This window comes from Denticeps clupeoides, chromosome 19 (genome assembly GCF_900700375.1).
Source record: "Denticeps clupeoides chromosome 19, fDenClu1.1, whole genome shotgun sequence".
NCBI classification, from domain to species: domain Eukaryota; kingdom Metazoa; phylum Chordata; class Actinopteri; order Clupeiformes; family Denticipitidae; genus Denticeps; species Denticeps clupeoides.
Genome location: NC_041725.1, coordinates 9,244,263 through 9,262,377, shown reverse-complemented (window position 1 = coordinate 9,262,377; position 18,115 = coordinate 9,244,263). Strand labels below are relative to the sequence as shown.

The following is an 18,115-nucleotide window of genomic DNA, read 5'->3' as shown; positions in this document are numbered from 1 at the left end:
CAGGGGAACGGGATATAAAAGAGCAGCTCTGTACATGTAAGTACATACATATTAACATATACACAGTCGCAATCACACACACACACAGTTCTCAATGACTGCCACCGCCTTGAGCCTTTATCTATTCAGAGTCAAAGCCAGACCTTGGTAATAACACTAATCAGTGGAGCCCTCAGATTCAACTAATGTCCCCATTTTGCTTTGATGATTCAGGCTGCCATATGGTGTGAACCTGCATGTGCATACTAAACTACGTTCTCTGCCCTACCAATTTTTCTCAGTCCCTAGTTTGCTGTCTCTATTTTTTTTTCTGATGCAGCCTATTACTCTCACACATCCTTTTCATGTTTCTGATGTCCTTTTCCCAGACTCCGTGTACAGTAAGTCTGTATTTAGGATTTATAGTTGCATTAAATCAGGTCCAGTGTGTGTGTCATTCTTAAAGATAACAGCAGCTCCCTGTCATTCTCTTAATAAATTTGGTGGACCAAGTCTTCATTCAGTCAATTTAGATGGTGTTAGAAAACAAAGTATTATTGTGGTGACCCGACAGGAACAAGACTGAATCAAACGACAAAGTCATACTAATACTAAAATCACGTATACATGCAATTAGACCAAAACGGTGTCCTGCACAGGCTCCACAATTCTCTTTCTGTGCTTTGACCTGGAAGCAACGGAGGAAGCTGAGTTGTGTCTGCCTTCACATAACAACATAACCACAAGGGATATTGTGCAAAACTGGTCAGGTTTACAGCACATATGAAAGAGGTGTAAAGTGGTCCAATTCACTGCTTGGCATGGTACCAGCTTGCCACCAGCTAATTTGTGTGTCTTTTGTTTTGATCTGTGATGTAATAGGTCAACCAGCCAAGCGCTGTTCTAACAAGCCGAAAAGGGGCGGAGTCGGACATACACTAGTCAATAAATTGATTTGCGTCCCATGTTTGTATAATGGGACAAGAGCAGAAGTGTGATTAAACGGCTTAGTCAAACGATCACAGTTACTAGAATAAACTGCATGGAAACGTGTTGAGTGTAAGAACACTGCTGTTGGTTCGAATAAAAGAAACTACAGGGAATGCACTGCATGAATTTCTTGAGCACTGACTATTTGCATCAATTTCTCATCAAGCTTTTTAAGCAGCATTACATATTGAGGCCATGCAAAAAAAAACATTTATCAAACATAGAAAATAAAGGTCACCTAGCGCCACTACTTAAATGTTTATCTAATTTGCATCAAGTGATTTTTTTGGTACCTTTCATTTTGACCCTAAACCACAATTCTCAAAACATTAGGTGTGCAGCATCATGGTACAATGTACTATGTAGAATAAAGAAAATTGCACCAGTGGTGCACCTCTTTATTCGGTAATGTAAAGGAATACTTAGTGCTTCTGGACTTAATACACATTTATTTACAGAAATTCTAGTGAAATTTGCACCATTTGGTGTTAGTTGGCCCGCTGCAGCAATTGCAGTATAGAATTTTGTCTGGCACCATTCACCTGTGTTCTTAACAATCACTAGAGATTTATTGTCATGGTAGGATTTGCAACAACTTCCTCATTGTTCTTGTTTCATGGCCTTGGCAGCATTTAACATTGAATGAACTGACCATGTTTTAGGTAGGTAAAAACCTAATATAATGAATTGTATACAATGGACAAAAATGGACAGGGTGAGCTACAGTCAGGAAAGATTTTGTATTTTTTGCTGAAAACTACATTAACTCATCTGAACTCAAAACCTCTGAACCTCTCAACCCACCAGTGATCATTTTCCTGTCAATAGGACGACAGCAAGAATACTTACATGGACTTCTCACTCCACATTACAGTTCATGTAGGCTATGATATTCCACATCCAGAACATATAACTCCGGGTTCTCACTTAGACTTATTTTAACTGCTTTGGCTTGTTTTCTTGAGCATTAATGGCACCACATAGAACATCAATTGACATTAATCTAGAGGCCTCTATTCAATTTGACTATGTGGTTTTATGGAGTACAGTCCTGGTAAAGTGGGTCTTCCCACCCTTCCCCCTTTTTTTCAAAGTGTTTACTTCTTAGGCTATTTTATTCAGGCCTAGTACAAGCCTGCTTTCACATTCTAAGTTTTCTAACATTCCATTGAGCATTCCATCTGTGGGTCCTCGTTTCCAAATTATTAGATGTTTTCTCAGTCCTGCTTAACCATCCTGGTTCTCTGTTTGTCTTCTGTAGGCCTCGTTGAGAAGCTGGATCTCCTCTCGGTAGCCTCCACTCTCCTGGTGCTGCCTCCGGCTGTTCTGCCGATGGGCCTCCACTGTGTCGGGTATATGGATGTTGATGTTGTCCGTGTCAGGACTGCTGGTAGGGATGAGCAGCGAGTAGGACGCCGTCTCCCCCAGGTCACATGAGACGAATCGATTTTCCCTTCGTGAGTAGCGAAGCGAGGGCGATCGGGCATGTGTGGACGACTGGCTGATGTTGGACACAATTGAGACGCTGTCCATGGCTTCCTCGTTGTCGCAGATCTCCAGCACCTCCAGGTGTATTTTTACATTGGTGTCTGCAACACCCCCTGAGCTGATGACACACCCAACCACTCCTCCACCACCCCCTCCTTCACCAGTGTTATCTGAATTGGGTTCTTCTGTGTTTGGCTCATGGCCCACTGATTTAGACCGGTACACCTCCACTTTCTTGGCGTTGGGGGAGATTTTGAGGCCATCACTGCTGACCTCATAGGTTGAGAGAGAAAGGGTTTTCCCAGTGGGAGCTTGGAGGGACACAGTACCCTGGAAGGCACACAAAGGGATGGCCAACCCCCCTGTGGATCTCTGTAAAAGAAGAACAAACGAAAAGTGGCTGGACTAAACTAGAACAATATGACACATAAGAGGAAACTTAATGTAATTGAAAGAGGGAGAATATGTGACACATAACATATGTAGATGGTAGTAGCCTAGTGGGTTACATTCGCCTATGAACCAGAGGAGCCAGGTTCAAATCCAACTTACTACCATTGTGTCCCTGAGCAAGACACTTAACCTTAAGTTGCTACGGGGGGGACTGTCCCTGTAACTACTGATTGTAAGTCGTTCTGGATAAGGGCGTCTGGTAAATGTAAATGAACCAATTTTGCTGCCATTACTGCCATAAACATTACTTGCACTCAGGAACACCGTGTTCTACAATGAGAAAAAAAAACGTAGCGAGCGAGTAGATCTAAAACAAAAAGAAGAAAGAGGCAAAAAAAAGAGCTTGTTTCTTAACAAAATTTTACAAATTTTCCTTTTTTCTGTGAATATAAAATGACACTTTAATTGTATAACAAATATATAACAATGCAGTTTACCCCACTAGAAGTTAACAGTACAAAGTAAAAGAGTCTAATGTTTTATTAAGTTTAGCTGGAATAATTTATTATTCATTACAATTAAGAGTCCAGAGATCTTTGTTTCCTTTCTCTATTCCCAGAACCACATTTATGCAAAATATGTAGCAGATATGCAGTGACAAGAAAGCCATTTGAAATCATTTTGTGCTTTTGTCTTTGCCATTTTGCCTTCCATTCAAAGTGATGTGAAGTTCAGCGGCGTGAAATCTGTGACTGATACGGCGCACTTGACTGAAGTGTGTGAATTATTCAGCCATTTCATTCTGCCACAGATAATGATCTTGTCTCTTTCTTGTCTACCCCCTCCCTAAACCCCCTCACATATGCTTGCCACTGTGAAATAACCAAAGAAGTGGGATGTCAATAGCTTGGCGTGTGCCTTCATCCAGCTGCGTTTGAAAATGCACGCCGCAGATTGATCGCGGTTATGCTGCAATCTCAGAGAAAAATGGCTACATTTGAACAGTGGGCCAAAGCTTTAATGCTTCCATGTGCAGGCGAGATCCTCGTGAAGCCCTCACAACAGCAACAGGGTACTGGCACGATACACCTCCACGACATAGTGCAGTTGTTTTAGAGCGGCCTTGTACGGGCACCTCACTCTTGGTAGTCAGGTGAGTGTTAAGAGCGCTTAAAAAAAAAATGGGAACAAGGGCAATAAACACATCCGCACAGCCCTGCAGCTGCTGCCAGAAACCAAAATAGGAAGAAGAAGAGCGAGGGAGGCAGGACTGCTGGGAGGTGATGGCTGCGAGGAAACGCCACATCAGAGAAAAAGATCCCCGCCTCAACAGCACCACACCATCATTTAAGTTTATTAAAAAAAAGGAAACGTGTCGGTGTTTGTAATGCAGCACCCTACACAAGACAACCATTTTGTCCACGTCTGTAAAGCATGCATTATTTTTGTTTCCGGGGACCGTTCATTTATGAAAAGCATCTGACCAGCACTAACTCAAACGTTTGCTCATATGGCATGACCTTGGGCAGGCTTAGAATTGACTTCTGTGTCCGTGACTAATTCAGGCTAAGTAACATCCCCCCAGGCTGAGCGCTGCCTCTGCAAATACAACCTGGGATTTCAAACCCACAAGCCTCCGGTGAGGCGCCTGACCTCTCCTCCCTCGCACATGACCCGAGATGGCATTCTCCGAACAGAGCTTCACCGAACCGCCGCGGCTTCTCAGCTGTCCCCCGTGAAGAGGCAAAGAAGCGGCATCTCTGAACGAAGCCGCCTCAGCCGGAGCTCCAGGGTGCAGAGAGGCACCACTAGGGAGCAGGATCTGTGGGGATTTCAGCTAGAACTTATTGTTCTGAGCTGCAAGCACATTTGTGTATCATGAGATGCGCTGTCCCCTTTGCTTGAATTCCCTTTTGCGATTCCAATTCGTTTGGTATAATAATTATTATTAATTATTGTTGAAAATAAACACACAAAAAAGAAAATAGTCTAAATGTGTTTGGTTCCTTCCAATGAGGTTAAATGTACACCACATTGAGGCCGACAATGCTCACTGCACCGGAATCCACATCGGCTGTTGTATCTCCAGCACTCGATTACTTGACACACATGTTAGGGATGCATTCATACACCTCCCTGCACAACACACAGAAATACACACATCATCGTCTGTGCCTTTTTACGCCCTTTGGGTCATTACTTCCATCTCAGCAGTTTCTGTCAGCGGCAAAAGGCCAACAACTGTATTCCACTACATACAAATGGAGCAGACCAGCAATTATCTTCCCAATTAAAGCAGGGAAAAATATATATTTCACACATACTTTACCAGTAGGATGAGACTTCAAAGAAACATGTGTCCAAAGGCCGATGATTAAACAATGCATTTGACCTTGAGGAATTCAGACATGTCAGCAGTGGCCAGATGAATTGTAATGGTCTATATGATGTGGGAAAGCACATAACTGAAAGAATAAGGGAAAGGGAAAAGGCAAACCCAGCTCAAGACTTTGTCATTAAGAGCCACCATTTTTTATTTCCACTTCTTCAACAGTGTCTTTTCCACTGGCTAACTGAACCTTTCCGAGGGCTTCACTGATGTCACTGATTAAAGGTCAGCCTATTATATTGATTTTTAAGAAAAATGTGCCTGATTAATGATAAGCTATTGTTTCTGCGCATGAGTCTCAATTAGCAAATTCTTTTAGCACTTGTAGAGATCTTCTCTTTTCACTCAAAATTCCCACAGCTCCATTTATTAAATAATTTCTCTTCTAAAGGCCTCAGAAAGCTGCTTTGGTCTTTATGCTGCAGGACTAAGGTTATTGTTTCATTTAAGGCCACTCTGTTTGTTGTTTGGGAACTATCTTGTGTGTTCCCATAGTAATGAATGAAGAACGAAGTGGGCCCTGAGATGTCTGTTCAGGTGGCCAACTGGGTATGCCCACATGCTGCCTGGGCCATTAAGAGCAGTAGTGTATTAAGCTTCGCCGTCATGGAGTCGAATGGACAGGAGAGGCCCATTATCGTTCAACCTAATATGGGCCATTTTCAGCCTTGATTCAGTACATGATTGAGAGTGTGTGAAGCAACATCAATCAATATATATTTTATTCATAAAAAAAACAATACATAATTCATTTGTATGTGTGATGTTTTCCTCCAGAACCAGTTTAAAGACTTTTTTGTACTGTTTTGCAGTACAAAAAAAAATGTGTCTTAAAAAATCTACTGTGTTAAAATAGCCTCACCAGTTCACTGTGGACATTCAATATTTGCTTAATGACACGAAACCCCCAAAATGCCCATTACACTTTTTTTTTTTTAATAGCATTGTGTGCTTAAAGCTGCCGTAGACCAATTTTACCCACGGGCTTTGCAACCGTGAAATCATCTTCACAGTCTGAAGGATCGATAACAATCAGGGACTGTCATATGTTATTATCCAGTGCTGCTCCTTCGTGAAACCCATATTTTAAACTTAAATTAGACTAATAATTAGTTAATCTCTTATCTGCGATACTTTTTTAAAGGCACACTGGCTTTTGAGACTTTGTGAATGAGGCAGGTGCTAAATGGAATGAAACAAAAACCACAGATCATTTCCTGCAACTGAAAAAGCAAACAGTGAAAGTAGGGCACGGGAAAGTGCGAAAAAGCCACTATAGACTGGGCTCATTTCTCTATTTACTGTACACAAATGTAATTTTTAATACAGCCTGGCCTAAATACGGAGGCAAATAAATGGAGTTGCAATATCTTAGCCGTGCTCTTCATTGCCTGTGAATTGTAAATGATGTTGAGGGACGAAGGGGATCTATTCAATAAGCTCTTGGTAGAACGTGCTAATCCTCTATGTGACAGCCTGATAGAAGTGCAAATAAACTGTAGGTAGGTTAAGCCACTGTTGGCGTCACGCTGTAAAGATTTCATGTTCCAAATCGAACACACTTACAAAAATAAGGGTGATTGAGTCGGAAAAAGACCAGACTGTCCTTGCCTTCATCATTTAGGATGACGAAAGAATTCAGAGCACAGAAGAAGTGCCAGATCTAATTTAATACATTGAGAAAAATAGGAATCTTGATTAAATAATTTAGCAGAGCTAATAAATGATTGGGTACATCTGCAGAATTATAGATCATGTTGGAGTAATATGAATAAATCCACTTGTTAGATGAATGTCATATATAAGTAATGGGGCTAGTTACTGGGTAATGTGAGCATTTATTATATTTGTATGCATAAATATTAAATATTTAAAATAGGAGTGGTGTAGAGAATTCATAATAAGTGCAATTTCAGATGTAATCAACCACCTTAAATTACTTTTGTGGTATGAGGAGATTTGATTCAAATACCGGTGGTTGTAGCCTAGTGAGTCAGTTTTTTTTCTTATAAACCAGAAGACCAGAAAATTACAGGTTCAAACTCCACTTACTACCACTGTGTCCCTGAGCAAGTCACTTAACCTTGAGTGTCTCCAGGATGACTGTCCCTGTAACTACTGATTGTAAGGGCGTCTGATAAATGCTGTAAATGTAATATAATACCACCGGATCAGTGAATACTTTTCATCTAATAAGTTAAGTTTATTGCCTATGGCCTTGCCTACATCAAAAGAACACAAAGTACACCAACGTTACTTTTCAATTGTCCATGATGCTGTTCTATGGTCATCATACAAATTGTAGGCATTAAAAACATATTCGTCTAAAAAAATACTGTTAAAATGTAATGGCGTCTTTTCCTATTCTCACGTTGTCTGGTCTACTATGGGTTTCCATACTAGGCCGTAGTTAAATATGAAAGGACAGCTCTGCTCTGCTTGACATTGACTTTGACTTTAAAGCCTCTTAAGGACTAAATTATGGCAAAATATGTTGATGACATTTACATTTACGGCATTAGGCAGACGCCCTTATCCAGAGCGACTTACAACGTGCTTAAGTTACCATCGATGAAGAGATGAATTCTGGTTCACTAGAACCCCAACTATGAATACATCTATTTTATTCACTCTGTTGTAGATTCTGTAGATGAGGGGCGTTACCTGTCTCGGGGTCCTTTCCGACTTGCTCCTGCACCACTCCCAGTCCGTGAGCTCGATCTTGCGACACTCCTCGTGGGACAGCCTCCGCTCCGGGCCGTCAAACACAGAAGAGGAGTCGAGGTTCACGTCCCCCCCGTCCCGGCCAGGCGCGGACGGGGACCGCAGGCAGAAGCCCTGGTTCTCGGCCGAGCTCTGCGGCAGGCCCGACGGCCTCTCGGCCTCCAGGAGCGGCCGCCTCTGGGGGGAGCTGTCCCCGCTGGCCGTGGTGCTGAACCCGGCCGGGCCCGCCGCCGGGCCGCTGTACAGGTCGCTGTAGGACGGCTTCTCGGTGGACGGAGACTTGGTCTGGGAGATTTTATAGACGCCATATCCTTGCTGGAAAGACAGCTTAAACTCAAATCTCCGTTTGTTAACTGTAGAAAAAAAACCCCATTATAATTATTCTCTGAAAATATGGAATTTTTTCGTGTTTTTACCTTCTTTTTCTCTCTATAAGATTGTAAAGAACGTAAGAGCGAGCTCACCAGCGGACCGCTCCCCGCCCGGGTCCCGGCGGCAGTTGATGAAGCAGCCGCACGGCAGGTGGACCCAGCGCTCGGACAGGACGAAGACCGGGGTGACCGCGGCGGACAGCAGGGTCAGGAAGAAGCTGGGCGTCTCCGTCCAAGAGCTGCGCGCCTGGACCGCGTGGCTCACCACGATATGCACCTGTGGGCGCAACACGCGTGCTTTCACGACTATTTCGTTAAAGAATGAGAGTGAGTGTTGAAGGTGATGTGATTGTCATTGTGAAACACTGCAGCACAGCACGCGGTGACACGACGAAACGTGTCCTCTGCTTTTAACCATCCCCCTTGGTGAGCAGTGTGTGGGGACGGTGCTTTGTTCAGGGGCACCTTGGCGGATCGGGATTCGAACTGGCAACCTTCTGATTATGAGCCAGTCTTCCGTCACTACCCGGCATGCCCTGCGCGGTTCGGTGTTGGATTATCAAATTATTAAAAGTGCTGTCAGTGCGCTGCATTCTATATCCAACTGTAGCCTAATTAGAAACGTCCTGACAATATTCAAAGTGCACGTAAAAATATACATGTTAAAGGCAATTGTGTACTGGGAAATGAATTTTAGTGTGACACAGCTGATGTATTCTTTACTCAAACCATGCAATGAAATCTAAAAAAAATGGATTGCAAACTGTTGCCTCACGTTTAGTGAGAGGATTCTGTAGGCCGTCGTATAATCGCGTGTCCACAGAACCAATGGCCAGCAAGGGCTGAATTACTGCGCTTTGAACGCAGGAGTTATTGCTTCAGCCCAGCCACCCGTCCGCAGAAATGACAAACATCACAATTAAACGGAATTCGAACCGAATCGATTGAAAAATATCGAGCCATGGGGAGCAGTCACGTGGTCTGGTGAGTCGAGGACTGCCCAGCGTGATGTACGGAAGGAAGAAGGGAAACTGTTCTACAAACCCAGGGGTTGGTACTGATGGTCTGGGTTCGGCTTCATTATGTCATAATTCAATCCACGATTTTACGTCCTTTCCAGACGTTCGAAAAGTGAAGGGATTGTCACTGTGATACACAGCAGCACAGCACACAGTGAAACGTGTCCTCTGCTTTTAACCGTCACCCTTGGTGAGCAGTGTGCAGCCACGACAGGTGCCCGGGGAGCAGTGTGTGCTCAGCGGCACCTCGGGATTCGAACCTGCAACCTTCTGATTACGGGGCCGCTTCCTTAACCGCTAGGCCGCCACTGCCCCACGGCCTCACCTCCATCGCGTGATTGGGTTCTCCCGTCCTCATCATAAAAAGTATGTCGACACGTCGCAATTATTCGATTTCCGCAACTTATTTCTGGCCGAGAAATGAAATAACTTTGCTTTTTTTTTTTTTCTCTCCAGCCTTACCATCATTGGCATCCACAGAACCACGCGGGTCATGGCCAGGATCACGGAGAAGCGCTTCTGCGCGAAGAGCACCGCGGACGGCCGCGCGTCCCCGCCGCCGTCCCGCTCCGCCGGCGTCGCGCACTCGCTGTACGCCCCCAAACTTTTCTCCAGGCTGTCCCGAGACAGAGACACCGAGCCGTCCCAGCTCGGGCAGAGCGGCGTCCGCGGCTCCGTCCAGCACAGCAGCCGGTAGGCGAGCGGCGCCGAGAACGCCAGCAGCGCGCAGAAGCAGAGCGAGTACGCGGCGAACAGGAGCGGCGCGTACGCGCCGCCGCCCTCCGGCAGGCAGCCCAGCGGCGTGGGGGAGAAGCGGCCCACGCCGCACAGGGGCAGCGCGCTGAGGGCCAGGCTGAGGGACCACACGGCGGCCACCGCCCACAGCATCCTCAGCGGCCGCCCGCCGCCCTGGCGCGCCCCGGGACGCTTGGTGACGTAGAAGACGTAGGCGACGATCACGCAGGCCTTCATGTTGCCGGAGAGCCCTTGGAAAACGTACAGGAGTCCCGACAAAGTGCAGACGGTCCCCGAGCGGCCCGCCTCGTCCCTCTTCCACTGGAGGGACATGAAGAGGGACAGGGGGACCAGGCTGATGAGGTCGTCCACGGACAGCGAGGCCACGATCAGGCACAGGGAGGTCTTGCTCCTCATCCTCAGCAAGGTGAGGAGGGAGTAGACGCCTCCCGCGAAGGTGAGGGCGGCGATGGCGAGGCACAGGCAGAAGAGGAGCAGGTTCATTTGCCTCCGCGCGTCGGCGGCGTCCACGCGCTCGTAGCTCTCCGTGAAGACGTGGCTCCGGTTCGGCGAAGGTGAGCTGTGCGTCGCGGACATGCTCGGTCAACTTTGCGCAAAGTTACTCGAGGCTTAACGTCATGATAAGATCCCGCGACGTTCGTCTCCCGTGGTCGGAGATGCGTAGTAAATGGACGTATTAAGGAACAGAAAAGAAAACGCAGAGGAGACGCGTCTTGTCCGGTCCGGGGTTCGGCGGCACCGGACCTCCGCGCGCACGCGGGGGACGTGGTCGGTGTGTGTAGAGAGAGAGAGAGAGCGTGTGTGTGTGTGTGAGAGAGAGAGAGAGCCCAGCCCACTAAGGCATGAATGAGCTGGCGCCCCACGGAGAGGGAGGGGCGCCGTGTTGCCAGGTCGGCTCGTTTTACGCAGTCCTGTAGCATTATAACGGACACGCAATTTACAACACGACACTGGACTGAACAGCCCATCTGCACCGTCCAGTACCCCCAAACGTGGACACTGCACTTTGGACTTTTCTCTTCTTGGACAAAGGAAGGTTTTTTTTCTCTCTTCTTTTTTTGTGTGGAGTTGATCCTTGTGTGCAGAAGGTTCAAGTGTGGGTGTGGGGGGGTGTCGACTGTAGGGCCTGTCAAAGCCCATTGAGACATACTCTATGTGAAATATTTACATTTACAGCATTTATCAGACGCTCTTATCCAGGGCGACTTACAATCAGTAGTTACAGGGACAGTCCCCCTGGAGCAACTTAGGGTTAAGTATCTTGCTCAAGGACACAATGGTAGTAAGTGGGGTTTGAACCTGGGCCTTCTGGTTCATAGGCGAGTGTGTTACCCACTAGGCTACTACCAATATATGTTGTTGTTATTGCTGTTCACAATTCTCACTATTGCCAATATGAACAAAACATAGTTAAAAAAGTAAAAAAAAAAAAAGGATGAATCTCACAGCATAGACTTTCCCTTTGTGAGCTGCTGAGGTGGAAAGTGAATAAGCTTCACTTTGTGTCTGGGTCACCAGTCGACTCTACGCAACAGACAGGCTGACAGTGGTGCTTGTGGGATCGAGAAAGTAACACTTCTTTACAAGACTGAAAGGGTGAGAAGAACATCGGACGAGTCCCCCATTGACTGTACAAAGAGAGATGTATTTTTAGTTGTTAATTATCGCACCAGCCTCTTAAGATACTGAAGACAGAGCGTTGCTGCTTCCTCTAAGCCATTTGCACTTCCTCTTCCATTTACACTGTGTGATTTTTCCTGGTCGTTTCCTGTCGCTGGGTAAACACCCAGTTCCAAAACTCAAAATTAATGTTCGGTCTGATGCTCGGACCAACCCGACTGCTCACACTACACAAGCAATATAAACACATTGGAAACAGAGGAACCTTGGCCAGTGGTGGCCTAGCGGGTAAGGATGCGGCCCTGTAATCAGAAGGTTGCTGGTTCGAATCCTGAACTGCCAAGCTGCTACTGAGGCGAGGTGCTGTGTTTCACAATGGCTTCACGTTCAAGAAGAAGAACAAAGCAAAACGCACTCATTTGGACATTTGGTGGGCAGGCGGTGGTGCATATGGCTACACTTTAGAGATGGGGGTCACAAAAATTTGTTTGATTCACCACTATAAATAACATTTGTCCCTGTTGTTCCAGTCATGATAAGTAGGCGTTTACCACGTTAAAACTTTTATCTTGTGTCTGCCAGAGCTGAATGAGACGAGATTCCATGTTCTGCTACTTGAACTTCAGTTCTATGTTTGCACATGAGCAGATGAGCAGTGAGGACAAACCTCATGACGGGGGACAAATTTCCAACAGGTTTGATATTCTTATGACCGGCCTATTATGGGTCATGGCCTGGTCAGGATGGGAGAATCGGTGATCGTACATAATGTGCATTAACTTCTAAAAGTTTGATTTAAGGGGGCAGGACGTTTGTTTAATGGGGCATTTCCCCCTCTTTCCCCTGCGTAGTGTCGGCCCTGCTATACACACAATTTGTGGGAATAAATATGACTTTTGTGAACAAAGAGTTATCTGTAAAAAAAAAAAAAGACTTTTTTAAAATATTATTTCAGGAAAACAGAAATTAAAAGGTAGCCAGTGATAACCCAAAACCACACAAAAGAGAGCACGTGTTCTTTTTATGATGCAAGCAAACATAACAGTCACTGTTGTAGACATCTTGAGACCATGGCAGACGCTGAACCAACCTTGAAGATAGATTATCAGGCTTTTTGTTCAAGCACCTTGATCGGCGAACTAGTGACGGTGACCCTCATGCGTAGTCGCTTAATGCTATGTCTAATAAAGTGCACTGTGCAATGCCTCGGAAATCAGTTTGCCCTGAATTACGTCATTTTTAAATAATTCCGTTTTCTACACTGTCTGTCTTGCATTATATTTAAAGCTAATTGATTCCAATAATTTAAAACAACAATCCTCTGTGACAGAGACTGTGATAGTGTTACAGAAGTCTATGAACTGTGGCCTGCAGAAACACAGAAGGAAGGTTAAAGGGCAGTTTGCATGTCATTGCATGAAAAATGTTGTAAAAACAAAAAGCTTCCAAATTTAAGGCAACTGGCTGCGAAGCATTTTTAACATAAAATATGTTGTTTCTTGTTGGTTTTTGTTTTATCGTATGAAGCCCCCCCACTGCCCCTTGATGGATGGTAATAGGAAGATCCACACTGTGCATGCAGCTGAGTGTCTGCAAATGCGGGTCTCCTTTTCCGAAGAGAGAAACAGGGACGTGCGATTTCTCTTATATCTTTATTAATAGCCTGTGGAATATACTAAGTTACGTTTAGCATCTGTTCGAAACGAGGAACGTAATATAATCAGACGTGCAGCTAGTGTCCACAGATCATTTCTTGTTACTCCCTGGAGAAATCTACATCGGCCGCCCCCCCAGGGTGCCATGAACTTAAAGTAACCTTTGGCTGCCTCCGCTGAATTGCATTAAGCAGCACGCTTTCCATCACCAACAAAAACCAAAACAAAAAGGCTTCAGTCTGTCTGAAACAGGGTTTATTCTGTTTATCAGTAATTCGTTTTGAGGCGAAAGTCAGCACATGGCAAGGTCTAGCTTATTCTCGTAAATCAATTATGGCTTATGTGTTGCATAGGGCCACGGCGCACAATGGTGGGCAATGTAATAGGCTGGCCTGTGGGCAGCATCACACCGACTTTTGCGAGTGATGTTATCGCATCGGGTCACGTCTTGTGTGCCGCGCGCAAAAAAAACGGAGGCCAGATTGATCTGAGCCCTCCCCGTGAAAGTCAGCGTGGACCGGCATCATTGATCCCGGATTCGTTACGCATGAGGTGGGCCAGGGGGTGGGCTGCACCACAGCGTAGTACCCTCAGCATGGGGCTTATTTTTGCCAAAACTCAGAATGAGTTTCATAACCAAAAAAGAGAAAAATATGAAAAAATGAAGCAAAAAGCTCTCTTAGACACGTCCAGCATACGTGGAATGAGTCTGTGCAGATCATTCCTGAATGTGGTTATAATTACTTTTTAATCCGATACTAAAAATCATAATCAAACTAATAGAGTTCCCTGAATCAAGACTATAGACCTCCAGTTGCTTTCTGAAATTGTGCGCCTCGCTTTAGAAAGTATGGCCTTGTCCAGTCCGTCCCCGTCACATCCAAGGACTCTGCTCTATCTCGCTCAAGGTTGGTGGCAGAGCTCGCGGGTACCTGCACATGTCCAGGTTCTCAAAATAATCGCAATCAGCCGCAATAAATATTTCATCAGACGCACACATTGCATGAATGCTAATGCGTTTCCCCGCCCGCGTGTGTTGATTAAAAGGTATGATCTGATGAAAGATGGTCTGCCTTGGTGCTGGGCCCACGAGGGCATGCGCTGTCTGTTCCTCTCCTTTCCTTGGCCACATTCCCTTTGGTCATCTTAGACCTCGTCCCCATCTTGCCTTTTGCATGGATTTGGTTCATTTACATGTAATTGAATTGTGGAGCCGGGTAATTGATTTTTGCCGTAGTTTAATGACTCCGCTGTCCCTGTCACAGGGTTCACGTAAGACACAAGGCTGCTCCCTGTGGTACAAAGAGGACAAGCGACGAGACAGACGACCTTGTCAGTTCTCAAATGGAAAGCTGAACATGAGCAGCTTGTGTATAAAAAAAATGTCCTAACTGAGCACATTATGTGCAAAGTGTGTGTGACACATGACACGTGGGTGTATATAATCAAGGAGAAAATACTTTCACCTTTGTTTGCTTAGGTTAATTATTGTCATGGTGTGACAGCAAGGGCACGGAATGGCAGCATTATTATACTTTCCACTGGTTGGAACTATTTAAAGCTGTAAGTGATCTGGCAACCATAATGAGACCTTCTGTAGCTTCCATTATGCAACACTAGCTTCTATGTAGGCAGCATAACAACAAAGCTCATGGATCAAAGTTTCTTTGTCTTGGACTACATGTTTTATTTTGTAGTTTGTGTGTGTGTGTGTGTGTGTGTGTGTGTGTGTATGTGTGAGTATGAGTACTCAGTTTGTGCCAATAAATATCCCTACCAGATCAACTAAATGTTTTTTTTCGACAGATGTTTTTTTTTTTTTATTCCAATAGTAAATGCACTCATGCTTTTTTTTCTCCTCCTTTCATCCCCTCTAAGGTTAATATTTGCATTATGTATTCTGCAGAAGCCCTTAGAGCAGTCACCACCCCTCTGAACACTGAACACATGGATGCACACACACACACGCAACTAAAGCAACATACACATTCATTTGAATTGCTGAAATCTCGCCGGTACTTGGACACTCACAGTAGCAGAGATGCGTTTATGCATGTATCACGTTTTACTGCAGCATAAATTTCACACAATTGCACACAAATACACACATCTGTATTCTGTAAGTGATATCATGAAAAAATTAGCCACCAATAATTACACACACAAGATATGCTAGATGCATTATGTGCCTGGAATACTGTAATCAAATTCAGGATCAGGGTTGCTATGGTGAATGGGAAGATATGGTGGATGGAATAAGCCAGTGGCAATGGAGTACTCCCCCTGTTCCCTAATTCACTTTCAAACCAGCCATGTACAGATTGCGTTCTGTGACGAGGGCAGGAGCCCCGGCCACAGAGCCTGACTCCAGTAATGCCTGCAGAGAATATTCAGTGGGGGCCTGATCTGACCATCAGTAACCTTGTGGTGCCACTGTAATCAGGAGTCAATGAATCGTGTTAAAAGAAATTAAATCATGTTTAGGTAATTTAATAAAAATTAAGAGCAAGCGTTTATAATGTGTCCTTATCCAGAGCAAATTACAGACAGTTTTTACAGGGACAGTTCCCCTGGAGACAAAGTGTCTTGCTCGGGGACACGTTAATACGTGGGGTCTTCTGGTTGATAGGCGAGTGGCTTGCTCGGGGAAACGTTAATAGGTGGGGTCTTCTGGTTGATAGGCGAGTGGCTTCTACCACCCATTAAGAACTATGAATATCATGAAATGGAAGCTTCCAGAAGTTAAAAAATAGGTGGTTTTGGAACACTCTGTGTTGAACATTATTTGAACTGTATTGTCCTGCAGAAAGGTGTGTGTTGCTATAAAAATGGTGAGAAAAAGTCAGTTAACCATGGAAGAGAGACAGACAGTGATAACCAAGTGTAGGTGTTTCCTACATAGAAATTGCTGTTAGTGAGTACAGTCTCCTTCACCTTCAAAAGGCAACTCAAGAAAATGACAGGAAGAGGTCTGGCAGACCAAAGCCACAACATCATCAGGATACAAGGTTCTGAGAGTCAGTAGCTTTCATGGCAGGCAACTCAGAATAAGAAAAAGGGTCATGAAATACCATAAACTGATGACTGGAAGAAGGAGCTACGGACTGCCATGTGCCTACTTGGGCATGGGCTCATCCTACAACAAAATAATTGTCCATAACATTAGTCCAAGCTATACATGAACACCTTAAAAGAAAAAGTCTGAAAACATGGAGTGTTTTAGCCCAGTCTCGAGGCTTGGTTAGTCATGAACTGGAAAGAAGGGTGTACGCAAATGACTTAAAAATGGCACATATTTATGGAAACCTAAATGAATCAGAGATGGGAGGAACTTTGTGAATAATATTTGACTTCTATTGTAAATGGAAGGTAGCCAAATTTGACAACTTTGATGAGAATGCATTTTAGATTTCTTTTTTATATACATACACAATGCAGCTGACATCTGAAATACATCTGCGGTGGTTAACCAGGGCAAAGGACTGGAATTACCAGATGTTCCCAAGAATTAGTGAAGCCGTGTGTCACAATTCGGCACTCCCTATCTATAATAACAGCATGGCATCAGTAAGGGCACAGCAGTATTGCCCTTGTCTGACTGACCCACAATGACACCCAGTCAATGAAATCATGCGACCGAATACATTCATTTACACACATGTAGCTGCAGCCCTCCTGGATGAAGATGCATTTGGGTTCTCAATGTGAAGACAGGAGCCATACTACTCTCTTCTGTGGGTCCATTGCCACTCTCATAGTCCTCCGCATGAATTATTAACTGTCCCAGCAGCCTCACTGCTTCTGAGTCAAGCTCAGGTCTCTCTCCCCCATATTCTCACTCGTAACTCTGAGTGCTCTGACATCTCCAAACAGATGGCATCAACCTAAATGTGGAGACATAAGTGATTCCTGTAATGATCAATTATTTAAACAAACACAAACCTATTAAAAATTCCAATGTCGGAGACTTTCTCCACCACCTCTGAAGAAGAGCAGTTCATAAATCTACGAGGTTAAGATGTGTCAGACACTGTGTCTCCACTCTGTGTGTTTGCATGCATTTCAAAAGTGAAAGTGAAGTGATTGTCATTGTGAATCACTGCAGCACAGCACACGGTGACGCAGCAAAATGTGTCCTCTGCTTTTAACCATCACCCTTGGTGAGCAGTGGGCAGCCATGAAAGGGGGATGGTGCTTTGCTCAGTGGGACCTTGGCAGTTTGGGGATTCGAACCAGCAACCTTCTGATTACAGGGCCACTTCCTTAACCACTAAGCTACCACTGCCCCTGTGATTGTGTTGGTTTCCTCCAGATTCCCAAAGGCATGCAAGCTGGGGCAGTGGTGGCCTAGTGGTTAAGGAAGAGGCCCCATAGTCTGAAGGTTGCCGGTTCTAATTCCAATCCGCCAAGGTGCCACTGAGGTGCCACTGAGCAAAGCACCGTCCCCACACACTGCTCCTCGAGCACCTGTCATGGCTGCCCACTGCTCACTAAGGGTGATGGTTAAAAGCAGAGGACACATTTCGTTGTGTCACCATGTGCTGTGCTGCAGTGTTTCATAATGACAATCACTTCACTTTCACTAGCATCTCTGAATATGGTGAATGGTGTGTGTGTACCCAGCGGTGGGCTGGTGCTTTGAGTGAGTCAAAGTATCCGGCGACCCTGTTTATGGGTTGTGTGTGTGCGGTTAAAAGAATTAGGACAACTGTATTCCAATCTTGCAGCACA

General features: G+C 45.0%; 1 protein-coding gene across 1 annotated transcript; it reads right to left on the bottom strand.

The window, feature by feature from the left end:
* Nucleotides 1-301: 301 nt before the first annotated feature.
* Nucleotides 302-10,904, bottom strand: LOC114769727 (probable G-protein coupled receptor 149). The gene is made up of 4 exons (XM_028963010.1): nucleotides 9,816-10,904; nucleotides 8,428-8,611; nucleotides 7,904-8,316; nucleotides 302-2,829 (listed from the first exon to the last, which is right to left on the bottom strand). Exons 1-4 carry the CDS (start codon nucleotides 10,683-10,685, stop codon nucleotides 2,197-2,199), a joined length of 2,100 nt encoding a protein of 699 aa, XP_028818843.1. The 5' UTR covers nucleotides 10,686-10,904; the 3' UTR covers nucleotides 302-2,196.
* Nucleotides 10,905-18,115: the final 7,211 nt, after the last annotated feature.